We start from the raw sequence: 25,079 nt of genomic DNA, 5'->3' as shown, positions 1-25,079 counted from the left end.
GGCAGGAGAACAGTAAGAGAAAGAGTGCTGTGTGAACAGCTTCTTTGATGCCAGTTCTTTGATGCCAAAGTGACATCAAGAAGATTTACTTCAGCCTTCTTCCCCCAAGGCAAGAAAAGCAGAGGAGAAGGGAACATGGTCTCTTCTCGCCTGCCTGCCCTCTTGCCTGGTACATGAGAAGCAGGGCAAGAGAAAGGGAAGGGGGGGGGGGATAAAAATGGTTCCTCACTCCCAGTGTTGTGATCACTGTATGGGATCACTCTGTGAGGTGGGAGAACTGACAGTGGAAGCACAGGTCTCTTCTGCTAATAAGCCAGATAAAAGGAAACGTTCTTGCCTCTTTCCCTCTGGGCTTTCTTTTTTGGTGCTGAGGCAGCAAAGAAGTTGGTGGTGCTCTTTAATCTGGCAGCTTTCTGCCAGCACCCACATTGGAGAGTGGCAGTTAGTGAGAAATGCTTCTAGACAGGAAAACACACTCAATCTTCCTTGGGCTCGCTGACAAACCAAAGAATACTGAGAGGAGCTGAGGCAGAACCTCTGAGGAAGTTCAGATGGGAGAACACGATTCTAAAAAAATACATATAATGCCCAATAGGAATATATGTATTTTTTTTTTAGAATGACATTCTCCGTCTGAACTTTCTCAGAGGTTCTCTTGTGCCACAGAGCTCCTCTCAGTATTCTCAATCAAGGCATTACATATTTAGTTTTACATGTATTAACGGCAGCTAGGTTACTATATGCACAACATTGGAAAAAATGAAGAAACCCCTACAGAGAGAAATATAATTAAAAAAAATACTGGAGTGTGCAGAAATGGATAGGTTAATATTTAAAATTAAAGAAAAAGAAGAAACTGAATACTCTATGACATGAGAGTTGTTTTACCAATGGTTAGCTGACAGAAACAGAAGTTAGAAAGTTGGAAATATGATTAAAATGTGGATTATATGAGGAAGATCTATAGCAGATTAGTAAATGTTTTGTTATACAATTAATGTCAATGCAGAAAATACTATTTTTAACAATATGATTGCTATTTCCCAGTATATGATTGTATTTTGATAAGATTACGATGAATGTGATGATTATTATATTCTAATATTTTTATACCTAGACAACACACTGTTCAATACAGAAATGGAATTTTTGATATAATAACAATAAAAAAAAATATATAAAAAATACATATAATGTTCCATTCTGTCACAGCACTTTCATCACAAACTGTCACGGAATTTTTAGGCAAAAAACAAGCAACTGCAGAATTTTGTGCAGATTTAAAAGGAAGAAACCTATATGAAGCTATTGGATATAAAACTACCCGTCTCACCAAGCAGCCTTCAAAACACCTGAAACTAAGCAATAATAATTGGACAGGTATTTCAAATGTGCAATAAATTCAGCATTCCAGGGATTTCATTACATTCTGAGCACCTTGATCTCCCCATTTCCCACCTGCCATTCCTACTTCATAAGACTATTTCCAAGATCTGTTTTTATTTCTGTGTGTGGTTCTTTTGTTAAAACAGGGATTTCTCAGAATCTTTAAAGATGTGCATATAGTACAGCTTCGGATATAAAACCAAACAGAAGTTGACAAACTGATCAGAAGAATTACCCAACATATCTACGGGACACAATTAAACCTCTGCACCAATTTTGCTAAACTGAGGAAAGGACAGTCTAATTTTTTTTAAAAAAACGTTACGGAGGTTTTTTACATACATAGTAAAAACAATAAGAGGCTTCCAACCTTCATCACATTGAGTATAAGCTAACATACTATTTTTTGAATCTCTTCTAAAGTTACAAATAGAAAAAATTCTTCTCCCCAAAGCCTAACTATTATCTATCTATATGTTGCCCAGAAATCTTTTTATGTCAGAAGTTAACATAAAATATAAAAAAAAATAGTTTATCTCTGGTCCAATAGTCTAAGTTTATATTCTTTCTTTTTGCTCTGCACAATCTTTAAATCATTCCTATGGCATTAGGAATGTAGGATTTAATGTTTCATTATTCTCTAGAATTTAAAAGAAGTCTTCAAAAGCTTTCACCAGCCTATTTTGTAAATCCCATAGCATAGAGGCAAAGGATTTCTTATTGCAACTGTTCCAGAAAACATCCTTTTCTTCTCATAAAGAGGCACCGTCCAGAATTTCTTGTTGTGGCTGTTCCATATCCAGATCCTTTTCTTGATTTATCTTTTGTATTCCCATTTTGCTCATGTGAATTTTGTTGTCTTCCATACTCTCAAACTCTATAATGTCTATGTTAGGTAAAAGTTGTTGTTTTTTCTCATTGTCTTCTAAAAGATGTTAGTTATTAATATTTCAGCCCATGTAAAAAAAAATATGATAAGAAAAAGTTATAGCCAGCTTAGTCATTTTACCTCTTTTCTGCCTGGTCTTTTAATTCCCTCTGGTATCCATCTGCAATCTTCAGCAAGCCTCAGTTCTTAACAGGGATTTCGTTCCATTTCAGTTGTTCCCCATGAGCATATTATTTGATTATATACTTGTTTTTTTCAAATCTTACAACAAAAATGATGAATATTCCAAATCTCTTATGTCTCCTTCAACTCCTGGCACTTAAACCCATGGAAGACTGCTGTTTTACAGTCTCCTCAGGGAAACTGCCATTCAGAGCACTTGTGGGTGATCTCCCAATGTCTTTGGACAAATTCAAAGATCTGGTCCACTCGCCAGTCTTTCCTTCTGCACAGTGGCCATCATCTCTGCTTGTTTGCAGAGATGTCTTCTGTCAGCCAGGACTCACACTAGAAGCCTTCTCAATCTAAATTTCTAAAGACCTTTTTTTTTTCCAGGTTGCTCAGTGCATTTCATTGTGACATTCCATATAGAACCAGAGCAGGATAAAGTAGAACCAGAGTATGGATAAGTTAAATCATCATCATCCAAAGCTATTTTGTCTTCCAGAAGGCCCTCAAACTCAGAACAATAATTAACAATATTCCTAGAAATATGGCATTGTTGACACATTGCACCACTATGAATATGCTTCTGGCCTTGAACTAACAGCAAAACATTGCAAAGCTTAAGCAAAGAATTCCAGATTGAACTTATTCAAATTTTTACGAGCTGAGAAACTATAAGAAAAAGATCCTGGAAACACACATAGCTCACAAATGCCACAGAGATTCCAAGTTAATATAATGTGATACCCTTACCACCAGTAGTTCTCAAAAGTAGGTTCAAAAAGATCCCCTTTGCCGTTGCAGTAGGGCTGGCACTAAGTCATAGGTTCAAATCTTACCCTAGGGTGAAATCTTAAGATTTCCATGCCTGGCAGAGTCCTATCTGGCAGAGTCCTACGTTGATCACCTGCTATCACACAAGGATCCTAGAATAGTGACGCCAAATGTGCTTCTATAGCCTCCAGGATTCCTTTACCTGCAATTCTCCAGCCCCTTCCTGTACAACCAAACCTACCCTGAGGATTTCTCTGGCTTGGGTGGCAGCACCAGAGGCTTCCCACTAGTGCTGCCCATCTTGCATGATTTTGAACGCTGTACAGCAGCCTCCTTTGCTTCACCCTGTTCCCCTTCCTCAGCCGAGCGGTTTCTCCCTCGCAATTTAGCCTAGGGATCAAGAGCAAAAGAATTACAAGCAGGCCCCAGCAAAGCTCCAAGCCTTTGCTAACACGCTATCCCATACTTCCCCTCCCAGTTCTTCATTATCCTCCTCTTACTTTCATTACACCTTAACAGGTTTAGGAGATCAGAGGCTTGGGTCCCTGTTATACCTTAATCTCCCAATCCCAATCAAGGTGAACTTGATTTCACCTTAGGATGATCTTAACAATCCAATTTCCAATCTGACAATATATTCTAATTTCTTCTGTTTTATCCTCCACTCCTTTTACAGCTTACCTTCAAAGCTGAAGGACTGAGGCCCGGGAAGAGGGCTACCTTTACCCCCTTGGACAATGGAGAGCTTCGTGACTTCTTGCTCTTTGACTCCTCGTGGACTTCTTCATCAGAGACTGCAGAAACTAACTGGTGCTCTGGGGAGGGGCGAGGAGAGAAAAATCCACAAAAATTAATGCACAAACGAAGCATAAAACCAAAATAATGGCAGGCAACTTGGAAAAAATTTGGAGCCTATAGTAAAATGCTCCAAGGGAGTTGTCTGAAACTGCGAATACTTAAACGTTTTATCCCTCACCTCCAATTCTCCTCTATTTTTAGATTTTATTTATTTATTTATTTATTTATTTATTTATTTATTTATTTATTTATTTATTTATTTATTTATTGGCTATTTCTAGATCATTAGGCAAGAGACCTGCCTTCATGGACTCCTTCAAATATCAAGTACAGCAATGGCATTGGAAAAGAACAGATTTCAGAACTTCAGTAAATCATTATTAATGCACTATGATTGGTAAGTCCTGACTTAGGCAAAGTACAGGTGGTGCCTTCTTTTGGAAACAGGTAAATACATAACTAACATTTAACTGTAATAGTAAGTGGGAATGATCTTGGGAGAAAGGAGGAAGAGCTGCACGCTAGGCAAAGGTCATATAAGAGGTAGCCAAGCCCACAGAGGGAATGAGGGTGTGGCAAACATCTCAGAAGGCACCTCTCTAGTTTCTTGAACTGTAAAAGCAGGGGGGGGGGGCAGCGAAAGAGATGCACTTTTAGACTTGCAAGATTATGTTAAAGAAACCTTAAAATAAAGAAAGGGCTTGTACTTCTTGATGTGCTTCATCTCTGGACTATCTCACAAGGATGACATTAACATACACAATAGCTTCAAGAAACATGCTGCACAAATGACAGAACCAAGCCAAGCATATAGACATAACACTGGTAACGAAAATCAGTAATTCATCCCCAGAACAGCCTGGTGGCATTTTACCTGTAGAATCTCTGAACATCCAGCTGTTCCTATCATTCTCTAACACAGTACCTCCTGCTCGGGTGATTGGGGCTCGATGACCCCGCTTGCGCCCCAAACTTGCACGGTCCCGATGTGCACTATTATCAAGAACTTCCGTATCCTGCAAGCATAAAGAAGTAAAAATAGGACATATTCGTAAGATGGTGTTATTTAGGATTTAATTACTACATTACTACTACTATCATAATTCCCACATTGCTGCACCAATGTTACCATAGAGCCTTCTTAACTTTCAAGTCGCCACTCCTGGTAGTACTTGCCTCCAAGAAGGTGAAATTCTCTCTTGTTAATGCTTCAGCTCCCTCCAAAGCACAATCGTCCTGGGAAATGGGTTGTGTGGCTTGACTTTCACTTTCCTTTTCAGGTGGCTGCCTCCCATTTCCACTGTTCAGCTGGCTGATGCCACCATCTGTGTCAGATAAGACCTCTCCTACATCCTCCAGTGGAAATGGAGATGGCCTAATCTTTTCAGCAGCCGGCACCAGCTCACTGGGCAAGTTATTCAGCTTCCTTTTTTCTTCCAAATGGCAGCTATGGAAGGAGGCAGGCCTCTTCTGCTGGGCCTCTGGTCTGTTTGCACTTTTGGAAACCATTCCTTCCAACAGGCAGCTGGGACTGGACAGGCGCTGACTATGGCATTTTCTGCTTCAGTTTGAGATAGAGAGACAAAATAGAATTCTTAACAAGGTTTCATTTCATTTAGTTTGCTGTACTTGCTTCTCTGTCATCAACGTGCCCCAAGTTCAGCTGCTCCCTTTTTAAAAAAATGTTTTCTCAATGTAAGAGTAATGAAAATGTATGTACGACTAAGCTGCACGGTCCAAGGGAAAGGGAGGACTTTCCAGATATAATAAAGAGATATACTGAAGTGGACAAGAGAGGATTCAAACATATGCTTATCAATAACAAAAGCAGAATAAGCATATCGAAGATGAATCATTACAAAAATCATGAATCTTTTATAAGGTTGTACCACTTCAAAAATGCAGGTAAGAGGCTTCCGGTTTGCCAAGTCAGCCAACATAGACGTCTGGAGGACGGCTCTCATCTTCCACATCCAGTTTCGCATCGCTGGGGGGGGGTGTCCTAAAAGGGCCGAAGAGTCACCCTGCAGGGGTGACCAGAAAGAAGGGGCTTTTGCAGAAACGCGGGGAGCCGCAACCCCCGTTAGTGCCTGCATTCCCTTCATACCGGCGAACGAAAGACTGGCCATAGTAGTATGGCCAGTTACTAGGCTGCAGACAGCCAAAGTCAAACTTACCATCAGGCAACATTAAAGCAGCGTGGAAGAGACGGGGGTAAGATTCTTCTCTTATACCTTAATCATCTTCTTTTCACCTAAATAAGCTGCTAAGTACCTTCCCCCCTGTGGAGAGGGAGGGGGAAATTCAATCCTCCCTTCAAATAAGCGGTGAGCAAGCCCAGGAGTGTTTAAAAAAAACGTTGAAAAAAGAAACAGACTAAAAGAAAAGAATTTTCAAAATACTTGGAGAACACCCAGTGGCTAAACCTGAAATTGCAATCTGACTTTCTCTTTTAAACAAATCAAGAAAATATTTAAGAAAAACAAGATAAGATTAACCTTGAACACCACATGTGAAACTTCACTATGGAAGAGTTTCACAAACAAATCTATGCTATGTGGGAAATAGCTTACCAAACTTATCAGTTCCTTTCTTCAGCTGGCGATGAAATAAGAGCTTTTGGGAAAGAACTAGAAAACATCTTGAAGAAACAGACTCAAACTGTGACTAAAACTAATATTTTATTGGGACAGAACTTAACAGAAGAAATTGAACAATTAAATACATTGGCAGAAGAATTAAATATTCAACAAATACAGACTTTTGAAGATTATAATGGAAAAAAGGTGGAAAAAAATCTATTCAGACCAGGACAATTATATCAAGAGGCGAAAATAAGGAGAAGATTTGGTGCTGTTAACAGACTCCTCAATCCTTCAAAAGTGGCCACTTCAATATGATATAACAACACAAGAATGCTTTGATGATCCTGAGGCAAAGAAGCGAAAAATGACATGGCAAAGGAAGAAAGCAAGAGTAAGATTGAAAAAATATGGACATACTTAAGAGGCCTGAAATAGATAATACCAAAATAGGCAGGATCGTACTTGGATTACGAGAGATTGTTTTGATGAGTAGATAAAAATACTAATTAAAAAAAATAAAAATAAAACACAAATGTATGAATACTAACTTTGAAAAATTGAGTTCCTTAAATGATATGGATTAAGATGTATATATGTTAAAAATGATAGAATGTAACTAATATACTTGGATGTAGTGACATGAGCGGATGTATTAAATGTTGAAACGGAAGAAATTTTGGTTAATTTTTAATATGTGGAAACTTTAAATGAGAAACAAGAATATTATATTGTCCTCTTTCTCCTCCTTGCAATTGGTATTCTAATGACTACTATTCTAATATTGTACTACTAATATTGATATGGAAATGAGATAAATAAGAAGTGTATTACATTACTAGGTATTAGAGAAATTTGTGTAAAGGGAAAGGAGGTTATTTAGCAATATGAAAATGAGAAATTTTAAACGTTTAATTTTAATATCAATGTAAAATTAAAGTTAGAAAAATATATAAGGTGTTTGATGTTTTAAAGATGGAATGTTAAAATATAAAATATACTAAAGTATTGATAAATATAAGAAAACTATTAAATGACTGATGTATAGCAATGAGAAATATGTTAATTTAGATAAGAGATAGTATGTATTAAAGGAAAAACAAATTGGAGATTTGTAATAATATGTATTTGTCTGAAATGGAACTATTGTAACCCAGACACCACGTTGCCTTTTAAAGATACTATTGTAATATTGGAAAACTAATTAAAAAAATGCAGGTAAGATTCAAAAAATCCAAGACAACTAAATATTACACAGAAAGCAGAAGAAAATAAAAATTTATACTTCATTTTACCCTCAAGCAAAATATAATAGTGACTTTAGAAGCGTGACTTCCACAGTGAACTATAATTACAATATCAACCCTTTATATGTAGTTTGTAACTACATATCACAAGCTTGCAATATGCTGGCTTAAAGTCTTCTTGACTATTTTTTTTCCAGAACAGCCAAACAATAGATACTGATACTCTGTATCAAGCATAGAATTGTTAAGTCCCTACACTATTCAATGGGGCTGCAATCCTAGTCTTCAACTTTACTGAATTTCCAAATGGCCAATTATAAGAACCACTGGTCTAATGGTGATAGCATACAATATTCAGGCCCATTCTAAGCAAGGAGAAAGTGAAAATGCTGTATTTAAACAAAAGGCAGAATTCAGTAAGCCTTAATTAAGGAGTTAGAATAAAGTTTGCAGTGCAGATATATTCCTACACTTTAGAATTTTTTTAGTCAGATACTGTAATAATATGGAAAATGGAAGTCAGGCTGCACAAATCTTAAAGATGAAAAGGAAAAGAAATGAAAGACAAGGATTTTTTTTTCCAGAGAATTTTTTATATTGAATGAATTACTATCATCTTTAACCATGAAAAGTTTTTGAAGACTCTGAGGGTTTTTAAATGTTCAAATACCAAACAAAGAGATTTTCAACATGTATAGCAATTTATGCAACTACAGTTAGCACTGTCCACCTAGCAGCTTGAAAGGATGAACATGCGCAAGTAGATAAACAGGAACCACTCTGGTGAGAAGGTAACAGTGTTCCGTGCACCTTTAACATATAGTCATGCTGGCCACATGACCGTGGAAATTGTCTTCAGACAATGCTGGCTCCCTCAGCCAAGAAACGGAGATGAGCACCATGCTCTAGAGTCAGACACAATTGACAGGGAAACCTTTACAATTTACCTTTAGTTAGCACTACAATTCTGTATCAGAAGTTGTATTCTCTACTTATGGAAGATTCTTTGTGTCCTATGCTTGTAAGACATTTTATGAAGGGAGCCTTACAATACAAAATCCAGGAACCCACACTTCTTGTGAGCTGCTCAGAGTTATTTAAGATGGGCAGCCATCTTTTAAATAAATAAAATAAAATAAAAAATGTGTCCGTTGTCTGATGGCTAATTGATTCCATTCTTTATATCATGGGTCTTCAAACTCGGCCCTTTTATGACTCACGGACTTCAACTCCCAGAATTCCTCACCAAGGCATGCTGGCTGAGGAATTCTGGGAGTTGAAGTCCATGAGTCTTAAAAAGGCCGAGTTTGAAGACCCTTGCTTTATATAGTGTTTGCCATAATACTCCTCTAACAGCAGGTCTAATAACAAATTGAAAGCCCATCTGATTCCAGGTGTGCCACATTAAATTTGGCATAATATGTAAAGTAGCTGTTCAGGATTCTCTTTCTGAAGGTTATTATGCTCTTAATCTGATTATACAAAATTGGACATCGCTCTCCTAAAAAGTCTCAAGAATAGGGGAAACATATTTTTTTTGGCAGATTAGAATTAAAGTCTCTCTCTTCACCCTTACTCGTTTCCCTCATCATTTTATTCTGAAAATAATTTCCTCTTGAGCAGTTTTCCTTTAACTGTTAAGATTGTATTATGTATATGGAACAGTATACGCCACCTGTTAATAAGACAGGAAAAACTGGTTATGATTTCTTGGAAATACAATCTGGAGGGTGATTGAGAGGGGAGGACTGACATAATTAACAGAGTGAACTTTGACACGTTTAAATTAAGCTGCCAAAATATACCTCTCAATATAGCACAATTTGAAAATATCTTACCAATCCAGACTTTGAGTTGGAAAGAGGAGCAGGATGGCCTTAACAATATACAGAAGTCTTCTTCTTCCCTACCTATTCAAACCAATTCAGCCAGTACCTCTCCTGAATAAATCTTTAAGCATCATAAGTATCATGAGCTACATGGTGGCAATTTTCAACTATTTAAAATTGATTAACATTTCCTCTCCAATATCTAGAAATACATGGAGAACATGATTTGATGACATCTAGAAATGTGCTGCATTTTTACTGCTATATAGATTTCTTTATAAAATTATGCAGAAGCACTTTCTCATATGCTCTTCCTTTCATAATGTGAGGGCATTATGGAAGAATAAGCCAAGAATCTATATGCCTTATTCCTTGAAATGAGATGAATTCCTCTAACAGTAGGATACAGGGAAAAATCGATTACAAGTCACAGAAAATGGGGTAGAAACATGAATGGTACATACAGTATGCAAGCAGAAAATGGGCCCAATGTTAGTGCAAGACTGAGAAAAAGAGAATGACAGAGTTAAAAATAGCGGGCTATAATTCTGCATTCCTGTCAAGCTAACTTGTTTTCAAAAATGTTATTTCTTCAGTAAAAGCAATAGTCATGGTTCTAGAATTGAGAATCTCCATAGGGTAGTTCTGTTCTACTACTCTGGCAAAAGCCAAAATTGTTCCGTATTTCTTACCATCCCGATTATTTCTCCCTTTGGATATGTTACCGCAGAACAACCTACTAAATATAAAATGAACAACTCCTCAGGATAGGTGAAAAATTCCTACTGCAACATTACTCCACAGCTGCTCTAAATCTTCAGCCATACTTAACCTCCATCAAGGTCCAGGGGATTCAACAAGAAAAGATATATTAAGGTCATATCAGGATACAGTTCAATGAACATTTACATTAGCTATGAGTCCTTGCAATACACTCCTTGTTGTCATCAGTCTCGCAACATTACATTATACATTTTTTTACTGGAAGCCATGTGACATTTCATGTCGAGTAGCCTAAGTAGCAGTAGATCAAAACTGGAATGTGAGGAAGGGTGCTAATGAAACTAATCACTGAGAAGCTGTCATGTAAGATGATCTATGATCAGGAAAATAGGAAAGTCAATAATAGTCAAAATATATGTATTAAAAAGAAATAATGTCATGATCTGCTTAAGAGAATGGATTCTGAGATTCCTAGGTGTTACTAATACCTTATACATTTTGAGAAGAATTTATACACTTGCTAGTAGAATGCAGAGGAAATTTGACACTATTAGCCAGAAATTACTGATTAATATTGCTTTTGAACTATGATCCATCAACTTTAAGAATCAAAATTCAAGCATTGTGGAAAATGGAAAAATATCAGCAAGATCAAGGTGAGATGTGGGTCTTATTGTAGGTAAAATATGCTGAGAAGAGATAAAAATGAACAAGGATACATTACAGGGGGAAAATGGATATTATCTTGCATTCACCTCAGAGAATACAAGAACGAGACAGGAGAGATCACCTTCAGAGAGAAAAAGTTGGCTGATATTGTGCAAAAAAGACTAGACCCAGCAGATACAGACAGCTAAACTCAAGCATTGAATGTAATTTAAGTCCCCTTGCCATCCCTTTTGCTGAATATGGCAGCTACCCAAGACAAAACAGTACAATTCATGAACTACTGATCATACTACAGCAAATAGAACAGTTCTTGCAGAAAATCCAAGACTAACTTTACATTTACATTTGGAGCAACTCAAACTGACATCTGTGTATTCATTTTGCAGCAAACTTGGTATTCTGCTACATTTTCTCAAGTAGAAAGAAAATCAGAGAAATATTAACCATAACTACTAAATCTACAATTGGGGCTTTTGGCCAGATTACATAGAATGCCAGAAAACACAGCTTCAAGACTCATTAGATACCATTATTTCTCTATGCTTGCCTCTCTCCACATTAACAAAGAGGATATATATTAGCTTTCCACTTGTGGTTATCCAATCACTCTTACATCCTTGTTTTATTATTTAATGGACAATTTATGGATTTTAAACAGTTCCCAATGACCCTAGCTAGCAATTGTAGTTTAACAACAAGTGAAAAATACAAGTTATTTCCCACTTGGCTTAAAACAACATTCCTCAGCCTACACATTAATCAGAGATGTGGCCTTCAATTTCTAGAGTTTCAATTCATCAGAGCCTTACTGAGAATTCTAGAAATTGAAATCACACAACTTTGTGTCCAGTTGGGGTAGGCTGTTTTAGACAAGACTAGGACTGAAATAGCAACCATCTTAAGTGTGAACTGAACTGTGTTTCCACAGAACTGCAATATCGGCATTGCAGATTTAGGTTCTTCCAACGTTGTCTGACTTTCAGACCAAGTTGCAACATATTTCATCAAGTCTACATTACAAAGAACTATATAGCACTGCATACACTAATAATTGGTTACTTGCAGGGATGAAAGGAAGCACAGCCAAATACAATAAAACATGAGCAATTAGTCATCATTTACCATAGTTGATTAACAAATAAATGCAAGAGCAAAATTAATTGCTATTTTAATTCCTTGTGTTAGTCCATCCTTTCCTTCTTTGCATCTCAGCTATCAAATAATTGTAACAGTCTTTACCTCTCTCCAGATACTGATGTTCCTCCTTGATGCTGCATTACATCATCTTCTAAGCCAGTAACCTCCAAGTGATAGCTTTCATCCCTACATGCCACTTCAGTCCCATCCAAAGTCTTAGGTCTCAAATCAGATACATCTGCCTTTTTAGTATCAGATACATCCATATTGTTAATTAAATCTGCTTGTCCAACATCGGGTTCTCTGCCTCCTTCTGCATTCACCGATCTTGTATTTGATGCAGCAGATGAAGTTTCCATGTCAAAAGGAAGGACCCAGTCAAGCTGCTTCTCCACAGGTTTTTTATAAGCTTCTAAGCTCTTAACTTTTAAGTCACTGGATATAGCCAAATCCCCAATGTCAAGATGTTGAATGCATTCAGATTCACCTTCTCCAATTCCTCGGGGCTCGTCCATGGCCAAATTTGTTAAATTCCCAGCCTGATGTATTAGGTTGTCAGTTGATTCCTCTAAATTGACTGTGACTTTTTGATCAGACAAACCTAGTGAGCCAAATCCAGCTATTAGATCTTGTCTGGTAGTATCGTTCTGTTCAGTTTCTGAGAAATTAGAGTCTTTGATCCAATCTCCTCCACCAGGAGCAAAACAATCTTCTTCTGGTTCAAATTTATTCAGGCTATATTCATCAGACCAGATTGGTCTTTGAGTATAGAACTGTTGATTGTCCACCTCCATTTGAGAGTTACTGCCTTTGATGCCACTGTCTTTTTCAATTCTACAACCTATTTCACCATTGTTTTCTTTGACTTCGTCAGGTTTATCAGAACTGAACTCATCACCTTGGTTTTGAGCAATTCCTGTTTCACATCTACTAGGCCAGTCAAACTGTTTGACATTCAATTTAGACTCTGGATAGCTGCCATCATCAAAACCATATGTCTCTGGTCTTGAGTCCTGCTGAAAACTAAGCTGAGATTCTGGATTGTTCTGAGGTTCACTAGACTGTTCCACTTGATGAGCACTGCTCTCTCTTTGTGGTTGACTGGTACCACTGCCAGAATCAGATTCACTAGGCCAGCCCAAGTGGCTGGCACTGAACACAGAAACCGGGGTGCTGTCATCTGAATGTTTGACACTGAACTCTGTTTCCAGCTGGCTCTCAATAGTGGATTCGCTAGGCACCTTTGCTGATTTGGGGCTGACATCTGATTCTGGACAGCTGATATTTTCCATATGGTATTTGGGCCAGTCAGATGTTTCAGCAGCAGCATCATGATATTGGCTGTTCCAATCTGTCTTCTCAACTGCAACAAACTCACTACTCTGTTGATCACTGCCAGCGCTGCAGAGTCTAGGCCAGCCCGGCTTCCTCGTGTAGGGTTCTGTGTCCTGAACCTCAGCAGCACTGATGGTGTATGTGCTGCTCCAATCTGATTCCTCGGCTGGATGATCAGCACAATGGCTACCATAAGAAGCAAGCCACTCTTCCTGCCCTGGACCAGAATTGCCCAGTAAGGGTGATCCTCCTGCCCATTCTTGCGGGCTGGTACCAAATTCCATATCCTGACTTTTGGCATTATCAACAGTATATGAGTTTGGCCAGTCCTGTAAGCCAGTGCCAAACTCTCGATCCTGTTCTGTTTCTCCGAGCCATTTCATTTCAGTTACATCGGCAGTCCAACCTAAGCGAAAGGTATCAGAACGATCAGCACCTACAATGCCAAACTCACTGTGAAGGTCCTTCCGTGACCATCCCAGAAGATCCTAAAAAAAAGAGAAAAAGAGGAAAAGAGGAAAAAAAAACAAGGCAAATGGGAAAATTGAATGAGATTGTTATGGACAAAGGGTTGGGATAATAAATTAGACGGATGTGAATCACAAGAAGTACACATTATACAAAGTGAAGAAAAATAACCTAGGAACTATTCATATTTTACTTTTTTTAAAAAAATATTTTAGCCAAAGTCCATATTTTAAACACAAAAGATCCTAGTTTCAGCCTGGTATACAAGTAGTCCTCGACATACGACCACAACTGAGCCCAAAATTTCTATTGCTAAGCAAGTGAGTTTTGCCCCATTTTGTGATCTTTCTTGCCACAGCTGTTAAGTGAATCACTGCAACTGTCAAGTTAATAACATGGTCGGCTTCCCCACTGACTTTGTCAGAAGGTGATCAGAAGGTCGCAAAAGGGGAATCAAATGACCCCGGAACCCATGCAACCATCATAAATAGGAACCAGTTGCCAGGCGCCTGAATATGGATCACGTGACCATGGGGATGCTGCAACAGTCATGAGAAAACTGATCAAGTCACTTTTTCCAGGGCTGTTGTCACTGCGAATGGCCACTAAACAAACAGTTTTAAGTTGAGAACTACTTGGAGCTAGAAAAGTCCTTTGACAGCAATTTTTAAATCATTCAGATATTAAGAGGTAAAAATGTGTTTCTCCAAATATTGCCGAACTATAATTCCCAGCAATTTCATAATGTAAATGAGGACCCAGATTGTTGGGGGCAATTAAGCTGACCTTGTAATAATGCCGCTTGGGGGTGTGTGTGAAAGCCCTAATAAGCAGGCATATACATAGAATGAAGGCTACTGCTAAGCTTGTAAGCCGCCCTGAGTCTTCGGAGAAGGGCGGGATATAAATGTAATAAATAAATAAATAAATAAAATAAAATAATGGGAAATGTTACTGGGGCTGCTCAAGAGTTATAGTTCAACATAATGAGAATTACAAATTCTCCACCTTGCATATGGACCACTGACTTTCAACTAGGGCAGGGCTTTTCAACCAGTGGTACGGGTACCACCTGTGGTACATTGGCACCTGGCAGGTGATACACGACCATCCTAGAAAAGTGGTAGCGGGGGAGGGGAATGAGCGGAACCAGTGGCAGCACAGCACAAGCCTGAGCGAGAGACGGCTGGAGCTGCAGGGCTATCAGGGCTCAGTGGAAGTGCCAGGATCAGTGGCAAGCTCCAACTGGAGCTCGGCGCTGATCCTGGCACTTCTGAGCCCAGAAGAAGCGCCGATCAGCTGGAATGTTGCAGCATCTCCGGGGTCTTGTGATTTACATTCAGATGCTTGGCAACTGATTCATATTTATGACGGTCACAGTGTCCCAGAGTCATGTGAAGTGACCAAAACCTGCCACAACCACCCAGCAGAGGGGGGGGGAAATAAAAACCAAACACCGCCCCCACCGCCAATCCTCAACAGAAATGCTCACAAGAATGAAAACCTCAGACAGGAGGAAGAGCGCCGCCGGGTGGGCAGGCAGGTGTCTTGCTCAGCTGTGGCTTGGGGGGCACTTTTTTCAGTGCCATTGTAACTTCAAACAGTCACTAAGCAAACTGTTATAAGTTGAGGACTACCTGTACTTCATCACTTTTTTTCTTTTTTGGTCATCAAGTTTTTGACACCTTGCTAGGCGACTGGTGGTACTCGGATGTTGCCACATCCTAAAAGTGGTACAATGGGTGAAAAGGTTGAAAAGCCCTGAACTAACGAATCAGGATCAACAACTAGGACAGTCTAACATATAAATGTTTGGTAAAACCTTAAACATTTGATCCAAAAGTAAAGATTAGAAATAAAAATTAGCCCCAGTTGTGAAAAGTTCAAAAGTACTGATGAGACAATACTGAACTAGATGGACAAAAGGGCTCTGATTTTTTGCAGTATCTTTCTACATGCCCAAGCTTTGCATGAACTGTTTGTTAATGGAAGCCACTTCCCACAATAAGATCATATTATCTCCACATGTGATTCATGTATTACGATCCTATTTACCATTAGACATGTATTGATAGGTTTGAAAGCTATATCCTATCATGCATAGATGCAATATATTACAAATATCAAAGATACAACTAATGCTCATGTTCTGAAATAGAAAAGCACTATGAGGTATAAAAAAATGTAAAGATGAAATATGCCAATAAAAATAAACAATCTCCTTTAAGAAATAATTCAGATATTTTGGCAAGAAAGGTGAGGAAAATATAGAGGAGTTTATATAGCCCAACTGAAATTTCCAATTTCCAATTGGAAGGTTAATTTCCACTGGAAATTAATCAAGTCCTAAATCTATCAGCCCACTTGATTTTTCCGCTTTCAGAACGACATCAACGGGACCTTAATGAAATCAAGTTTCGCTCAGTAATTGACGCACTGTATATAACTTAAATCTTGTTAACTAAGAACAACTACATTCACTTTTGGACAAGAGTGTAACGGATCCAAACTGTAACTTCTTAATAACCAAGAAGTCCAGCAATCAAGAGTATCTTTGATGCACAAAGAGAACTGGGTCTGGGATGAGGAAAGTTAACTTCACCCAGATGACTGGAGGATTATCTCATATGGCAGCACCTTTTGCCTCAGACTCTGCTCTTGTACATTCTGCAGCCACCCAACCAGTTTAACTACTTTGTAGCTTACTTAAAAAAGGCAGCCTGCTGTTCTTAAAGACAAGCCCCTGCTCAGTCACCTAACTGGGCAGGAATGTTTACTCATCTAAATATGCTTGTGTCCATTTAACGCCTTATATGCCACGTTCTTAGGCACGCAGGAAGTTTGATGCCAGTAAGATTTTCTAGTCATAACTCTTTTTAAATAGAATACTGCCTTCCATAAAATTAATACCGAGTACAATGTTTTTACCTGTGGTCCTGTGGGGTCTTCCACCTTGGGTGTACTTCTTCTCTTTGTATCATCAGCGCTAGGTGGAGGAGATGCCAGAAGCTCATCTAGCCAATGTGAACTAGGGTTAGGTTCAACTCCACCTAGGTCAGAGTTACCCATCTTGGCTTCCTGTGCCATACCCAGGGCATCACTTTCTTCCTGACAGGAATCAGCAGTCTGCACCTGGGCACCTTCTGAGAACAAGATGCAAGGCTCTGCAGGAGGAGCACTTTGCTCTACACTTGGCAATGGCTCCATCACTCGTAGAGCCTCTTCCTCGTGGTTTGGGGGAAACTGGAGGAAGTCATCATGATCCTCCTGCAAAGTAACCTCTTCAGCCACCACTGGGTCCTTTAGATTAGGGCTACCAATCTTTCTCTGAACAGAGGGACCACCAGGTGCTGACAACTCAAGAGTAGATTGGGTTTCTAGCTGCCCCTCAATCTTCTTCCAGTTCCTTTCAGATTCCTTACTGCCACTGTGCTCACTAGCCTCAGTCACCTCCTCCTTCCCAATTTGTCCCTCTGAACCTGCCTCTTGATACGATCCTTGAAGGGGAGGGATTTCTCCCCCCAGTTCTGCTTCCAGGAGGTTGTCATCATCGTGTTCCTGAATGGGAGAGTTGGGAGGAGACAGTAATCTCTTCCCACCCAACTCCAGTCCCTGATTAGGGAACGACCATTCAAATGACTGTGACAGACTCCAACTAGACTCTCCTCCTAAAGTCTGCACCACTGATGGGTCCTTCTCTCTTGGCAGTGCAGCTAAGGAGCCTCCTAGTTCTTCCCTAATCATTTTTTTACCCTGGGGTTGCACCACCCCCTCTGAAGCACGCCGCTGACTTAGCAGGGGAGCCTCATCCTCAAGAGGAAGAATTTGTGCTCGATTTTTGAGATCATCTTTTCCCCTGTTGAGTAGGGTGTCTGGTATGCATGAAGGGGACCCTGGAGGCTGATCAGAACCAACATGGCATTTGGAAAGAATGCTAGGGGAGCCAGGGGATTCTGAGACTCCCGTAAGACATTGGTGAGGCTGCAGATTATATTCAATGGGCGAAGGGATCAAACTGGCAGCCTGCTCGGGGACAAGAGGGAGCTCAGGGTATCTTGCAGAAACCTTTGCCAAGTCTGAAAGCAAGGGCTGTCCTGGAGAAGTCTTAACAGGGGATCCTGGAGGCCAGGTATCTGCAATGCTTACAGGGGAATCTGCAAACTGAACGTGACTGACAGAGTCTACCAGAGGACTTCCGGAGGATTTAGCAGATCCATCAGGGGAGCCTGGTGGAAGCAAAGCTTCACTACATGGGACATCTGTCGGAAGGTATGGAGCACCAGGGGGTTGGGTTGTTTCAGAAGGGGCATCGGGAGATCCAGGCGTGACTCTGGAAGAGAACTTGGTCTGGGGGAAAAAGACACACAGGAAAAAAAAATTAAATTACTTACTTTTCCTGAAAACTTCCAAAACAAGCTAGCAAAATCTTAGAACTTGATTGTCTGGCATCCTACAACCCAAGGATTATTATTTAGAATATACTATAAGAGTATCTGGCCCAACTGTGTCCCTTTTCCTTGAATCAGTCCACAGGCAGCATCTTCCTGCTTTTACGTATCAAAAAAACGATCCTATACCTTACTTTAATATGTATTACCAAGTAAAACAAATGGACCCAGACAACATGTTGCTTACCAAGCACCTATGAATTGTGAACATAGAAAACTACTAAAATATTGTAAACAAAAAACAAAAAAACATCCTACACCTTGAAAGCCCCTCCCCAAAGTATCACCCCTTTATTGTTGAAGCCAGAAGATAAATGAAATGCAAAGAGTGGAACAGGAAGGGGAAAAGAGAAGCTGAAGAAATCAGTCAACACTGTCCAGTAACTACAAAAGTGCCTGCTCCACCCACCTCAGCCTTTGCCTTCTCTTGGATTAGGTTTACAAAGAGAGAGAGGAGCAAAACAAAGCAGCGTTATCAAATAAAACACACCCAATGAGCTGATGGCTCTTTTTCTTTAAGTTAAGGCAAATGGAGTTAATCATTACCATCACCCATTCAGGGCACCCAGCAAGAGGCTGCTGTGCTTTCCCTAACAGATTTGGCTGCAGGGCGAGCAGTGGGAATTGTTTCATACATACCTTGCAGGTCATTGAACTATATACTCTGAGTCACAACTGCTCCCTTCCCTCTGGCCATGGCCCCGTAATTTTGAATTAGCTTTGGTTCTGTGTAGTTAGCTTCAGCTTTTTTTTTTTTAAGATCTGAAGAAACACTGCTTTATTCTTCCTGGCTTAGACGTGGTTAGTTTAAAAAAAAAAGTACTGAACTAACTATCTAGACCAGACATGTCAAACCCGCGACATCATGTGACATCGCGCAACGTATTGGGAGGGTTTTGCCATTGCCGGCAAAGGGGTGGGCGTGGCTTCCGGATGATGTGTCCGGCCCATGGGCCGGCAGTTTGACACCCCTGATCTAGACTCTCATGCTCTACTAACCAGCGTAACTAAGATTTTTACACTCCGGGTAATGCCATCCAGGATGGAAAAATATAAACTGCAGATGTTAACATCTAACACAGTTTGCAGAGTTGAATATTTCACTTTGAAACATCAAGCATCTGGACATATCAGCATACAGAATTGTGTGTTTCTTTGTTTACAATGCCATAACCTATGCCCCAAAGAGCAACAGGTTTGGGCAGGGACAACCAATACTGATGCATGAAAGCTCCTGCTAGGGTTACTTCTTCTTGAAGAGAAGCATTAGTAGAGAAAGGAGACACGCACCCTACAGGGAGGGAGCCTGGAAGGAGAGAGGTGGCAGATACCCCTGAGACAGAAGAGAGCCTGGAAGGAGAGAGACCAATGGAGGAATTGCCGAGCTGCAGATAACTCACAACAGGAGAAGATGGTGGACTGCTGGATTCAAGTTGGTCTTCTTTGCAGCTCATGCTAGGCTGGCTGGAGCTGCCAACAGAAAGATGTATTGTTATTACAGAACAGAACCACCTTCTATTATTTCTATTATTATACAGGCAGGATGAATACCAAGTAAATCAACAACCACAAAAAGAGAAATAGGGATCCTGAATCTAAAACACATATAGCCAACCCTGAAGCCCTCAAAGGTCTTCCAGAATTTACCTTAAACTCTTTGGAATGTGACCTTCTCCACATACATACTACCACAGCCATTGTACAAAGGAAGTGGGCATGTGAAGATGACACTCCTAAGTTGTTGCACAAGCTTCCAAAAAATGAGAAGAATCATCCTTCTTCCTCATCATCTTCAAGGATAAATAGTGGAGTGACTTAAAAGTTCCTCCAATTTAAACTATCCTGAATATCACTTTTTTTTCAATTCTAGCAGCAGTGGGAAACAGCCACTTTATTTTACATCTTCTTGCTCCAGGCACAAGGGGGTGTCCAAAGGCTAGCTCTCAAAGCCCATAGAAATGGACCATCCCTATTTTAAGGGCATTGTGCCTATCACATGTATAATCTACTTAACAATGGAGAAGCTATTCATGCCTAATCTAAATAAATGGATTATACTGTTAAATGCAAACATTAAGGGCATCATGCTGAACACATGTGCAATCTACATAAGAATGAGGAAGCTCTTCATGCCTGATCTATATGAACTGATTATAATGTCAAAAGCAAAAATTATGGAAATTTTAAATCTTGCTGAATATTCCAAGCATCTTCTATTTCATCAGATGCCTGATGGGTGATGGGTTTGGGTTTTATTGTTTTTATGTATTTTAACTTAACTTATTGTTATAGTTTTTGGGCATCTTGTTTAATCTTTTTTAACTTTTGTATTCTTGTTTTTTAACATGTATTGCCCTGTTCACCGCCCTGAGTCCTTCGGGAGAAGGGCGGTATACAAATATAATAAAAATAAAAATAAAATAAATAAAAATCTCCTCTTCCTTACCAACATATCACTTAAATCCAATAGCTGCTATTTCTTGCAACCTTATATTCTTTGCATCTGTGATCTGGCAAAGATGGAACTATGAGAAATATGCTCAATTCCAGACATGATTATTCAGAGAAAAGTCACATCAAGTCGAATTGAGACTGATCCAAGTATACCTATATGAGAGGGCTGGAATCTTAAAAATGTAGCAACCTAATCTTTTAGTCTTAGACTGAAGACAACGTTTGCCCCCACTAATGCCAAATGTAAAAGAACAAAGAAACTGTCAGATACATTTGGTGCATTAATTTCATTTTTCTGGGAATGCTAACAATAAATAGAACACCTACTAATCTACAATCAATATCTATGCTAAGAATGTACTTGATGAGTCACACAGTAAAGCTGAACTTCCATAATGGTCCGCTGTGATTATATGTACCTCACCTGTCTGCAAGAAGGAAAATCTCATTTCTTTTGACCTCTGTCTCTGGCTGCTGAGATTCAGACACCTTTGAGTTCCCGTCTTCTTCCTTTAATTCCTTGTTCCTTGACAAACTCCTCTCCTTAATTTCACAGGAGACTCGGTAAGCAGACCCTTCTGGATCCGTTCCTACTCCTTCTTCTCCACTGGAACTTCTCCGGAAAGCAACATAACCCTTAGGCCCTAGGTGAACAGTTGAACCACCATCTTGGCTGAAGAAAGAGCGTACTAGCCGAGGCCGGTCCGAGCTGGGTGAACTCTCATTGGGTTTTTCTATTTTGGCCAAGATTTCCTCCACTGTGGTTCCAGGAAAACGCTCTGGCTTAGTTGCTACTGGCACCGGTTTCACTTTGAAGGGGAGTGTGCACCTGACTATACTAGAGGATTCTCTACATTCCTCCTCAGAAGCTTTTTCAATAGCACTGGATTTTTTTGTGGGCTCAGCATCTTCTTTATCTTCAGAAGACTTGCTTGCAGTGGAGAAAGGAGATGGAACCTCTTTCCCATTGGTAACCTCTCTTGAAGAGCACTTCAGGTTAAAGGAAAGGCGCTTTACAGCATTGCCAGCTCCACTGCTATACGGCTTAGGCCCAGCCAACAAGTTGATCTTTTCTGCAGAAGGCACCTCAGAAAGAGTCTGGCGCTGTGCAGGCACAGGCTTCACTGGAACAGCTGGCTTAGGAAGAACACAAGGCTTGGGTTTCACAGGTGGCTTTGGACGGGCATCCCCTGAAAGAAGCATTTAATAGGAAATTGTTAAAACACATAGCCATTACATTGTAAGGCTCCAATACAAAAATTCTTAGCCTAAATTAGTGTTACTAATGCCCTTTATGCTTAATTTCCCAATTATCAGGGGTTATTATTGAATCTGTGCTCTACGATGAGGAAAGGTTTAACAGTCCACTGTCTTCCTGGCAAAGCTAGAGTAGCTTGCTTTGGAAAAGATTTAAGTCCTCTTATCCTTTTAGCAGTAGAAGCTCGTTCAGCGATTATAAGAATTTATGATTAGGCAAGTGCAATAACATGCATGTATTTCAAACATCATTCTTTTTCCTCTGATAAAAAGCTATAAGCATGCTGTGCTGAAAATGGAGTGGCAGCAGAGCGGAGAGGGGAATAAAGTGGGCATAATTTGTTAACATTTTCCATGAAGACTGTATGCAACTTGGGACACAGGTCACACTGGACAGCTTACCAAGCCTGCAAATCTCTAGTGACAAAAGAAAAATACAGCACAGCCCATGAAAGACTCTGCGGGCTGCATTTTAAGGTGCAAGAGTCTCAGGCTAAAAAAGTAAAATCAATCCTTGATAGACTACCAAATTCACACGGTTAAAGCTCCTGGAAGATTATTTCATTTTAGACCAGCAATTTTTTTCCTTCATTATCCAAAACCATTTATCAGAAAGTCCTATTACCCAACATAGGGAAAACATTTTAAATCAATTTAAATATCCTTGTTGTTACTGGATATCAACACATGAACCCATTACCCAAAGAAAAATACATTTTTACCCATTTTAATGTTGGGTTTACCCAGGTATAAGGAGCACTACTTTAGACTATAGGAGGAACGAAATTTTGGAGTCCCAATTTGTGTCCTGAAAGAAGGAACAACAACAAAAAAATCTTCCTGAACCTACAACATAGAATGTTAGCAAAAAGTGGCCTTTAGTGTTCAATATTTCAGAGGTGGGAAGGAAAATTATGCATAAGAGTACATCAGAAAATGTCTTCCCATATGTGCAATCTGCAGTACTACAGAAAGAGCCATTTCATATTAACATTCAGCACTTAATTCTTAGGAGAACCACTTTCTTATTAGCAAAAGAAAACCTGGCCGATTGCCACGTGGTAAGGAACCCAGTTCTGCTGTCGTTTGGGATATACCTATCTCAGGGCTGCTTGATGGTAGTTTAGTGTCTTTACGGCCATTGGCAGCGGTGATGGAAAATGAAGAACACAGCGACTGAGGCTTAGAATCCATCACATCAGGCTGCGACTCAGAAGTCAGCATAAAGGCCAGCCCCTAGGACATACACACACAGGCACAAAAAGAAAATTAGGCAATTTGCAAAATCCTCTCAAGAGATAACCAAGGTTTCTTATCTAATGGCACAGCACTGATATTAAACCATCAAAATGAAATTTCCCCAATACTTTTGCTTACTATTTTAATACGAGGTACCATTCATTGTCTTTCTCTCAGAGAGAGTGAGAGAGAGAGACAAAGAGAGAGACAGAGAGAAACAGAGAGGGAGAGAGGGGGAGGGAGGGAGGGAGAGATTATTTTAAGCCACTCCCAGGGCAGGCTGGAACAAGGATGAAGGGAGCACAGCTCTCACAGGCCATGACTCACACTGAAAGTAGAAAACCATCAATGCATCAAGATTTTAGATTTCCTAACCTGTGCTGCTGTCCTGTTCTGCACAGTACTTGCACCACCTTTGTCACACCCTCTCCTCCTCTGCCAACTTGCTATTCTCTCCATTTAATGCTTTCACTCCTGTGCTTTCTTTGTTTCTTTCTTTCATTCTTTTTTCTTTCTTTCCTTCTTTCTTTCTTTCTGTTGTCAGCTCTTGTCATTTCACCACAGCACTCCCATTTGGCTGCTATTCTAATCGGAGCCATTCTCTTCCTTCCAAGTTCCTTTCAGCTACCTCCTTCTCCCCCCCACCCCCAGTAATGGGAGAAATCCAGCTCAGCGCCATCCCAGCTGTATGTTCCCAACCAGACTGTGCAGGGTAAGGAGTAAACATCTGGAGTGCTTCCCCTCTCCTGATTTCTCAATCACTTGGCAGAGCCACTGGAATTCAATGAGGTAAAGCTGGGGCCTGCTCCCATCACTACAGCAACGACCTCCCACTAGATTTCAACAATGGGCCAAACTCTCTCTAAGAAGGGAAACAGCATTACGAAGAGTGTGTGTAGCAGAAACTGTTCCAACTGGCTATATTCGAAGCAGAAGTGGACCCAGAATGAGGCCAAAGAAGGGCTCGTAAGAGCTTCCCTTTAGTCAGGAAAAAAAAATGCCACAATCGACAAAGGGAGGAGAACAAGGTATCCCTGAAAGACTCTAAAGACACCTCCATTCTCAGTCTGCCTCTTGGGGACCAGCAAGCAACTTCTTCCATGCCTGAATGAATGAAGGAGACTGAAGAGCAGATTGACAGCTCTCCGCTTGCTGCTTAGCCCTTCATCTCACCCCTTTGTATCTGCAAGCCAACCTCTTCTGCGGATAACACTGACTCAAGTTGAATCTTTGTATTATCCACATACAGGTAGTGCTTGTTTAGCAACCAGAATTGGGATCAGAAACACAATCATCAAATGAAGCATTTGCTAAGTGAAACCACACAGTACCTACGTTTTTCTTGGCCTTACAAACGTGCAAAGACTGTATATGCAAAGACTGGTTATAAACGAGGATTATCTGTACTAATTTTTTCTACCCTTTTCTCTTTTCTTAATCTTAATTCCAATTATGCAAAGACTTGGCTCTTGAACTACCATCCAATACAGACTACTCAATCTGCTTTGATCCATAAAGGGACCCAGCAGATATGATGGTTGTAGTCCCAATATATCTACAGAATCAGGTTGTAGAAAATATTTGTCAACCAGGGTAAAACTGAGAAACATTCCAAATATAAGGTAATGTAACAGCATTTTATCAAACAGTCCAGTCCAGTGCGCACATAAGGTTGATCT

The 25,079-nt window shown here is 39.9% G+C and overlaps 1 protein-coding gene across 6 annotated transcripts in view; it reads right to left on the bottom strand.

The window, feature by feature from the left end:
• TNKS1BP1 (tankyrase 1 binding protein 1) overlaps positions 1-25,079 on the bottom strand; it is a 52,214-nt gene that overhangs the window by 20,962 nt on the left and 6,173 nt on the right. For 3 of the 6 annotated variants that reach the window (XM_081316607.1, XM_081316608.1, XM_081316606.1), the window contains exons 2-10: positions 23,259-23,397; positions 21,329-22,094; positions 19,851-19,920; positions 16,931-18,349; positions 12,302-14,022; positions 5,189-5,573; positions 4,887-5,028; positions 3,896-4,029; positions 3,456-3,604 (exon numbers count right to left, since the gene is read on the bottom strand). In XM_081316607.1, the coding sequence (XP_081172733.1) occupies positions 3,456-3,604; positions 3,896-4,029; positions 4,887-5,028; positions 5,189-5,573; positions 12,302-14,022; positions 16,931-18,349; positions 19,851-19,920; positions 21,329-22,094; positions 23,259-23,397 (4,925 nt within the window). Of the gene's footprint in view, positions 1-3,455; positions 3,605-3,895; positions 4,030-4,886; positions 5,029-5,188; positions 5,574-5,909; positions 8,747-12,301; positions 14,023-16,930; positions 18,350-19,850; positions 19,921-21,328; positions 22,095-23,258; positions 23,398-25,079 lie in introns of those variants that run through there. The other 3 variants (XM_081316609.1, XM_081316611.1, XM_081316610.1) reach the window with 3 other exon arrangements.

This window comes from Vipera berus (assembly GCF_964194415.1).
Source record: "Vipera berus genome assembly, chromosome: 1".
NCBI lineage: Eukaryota > Metazoa > Chordata > Lepidosauria > Squamata > Viperidae > Vipera > Vipera berus.
This window is presented reverse-complemented; position numbering and strand designations above follow the sequence as displayed.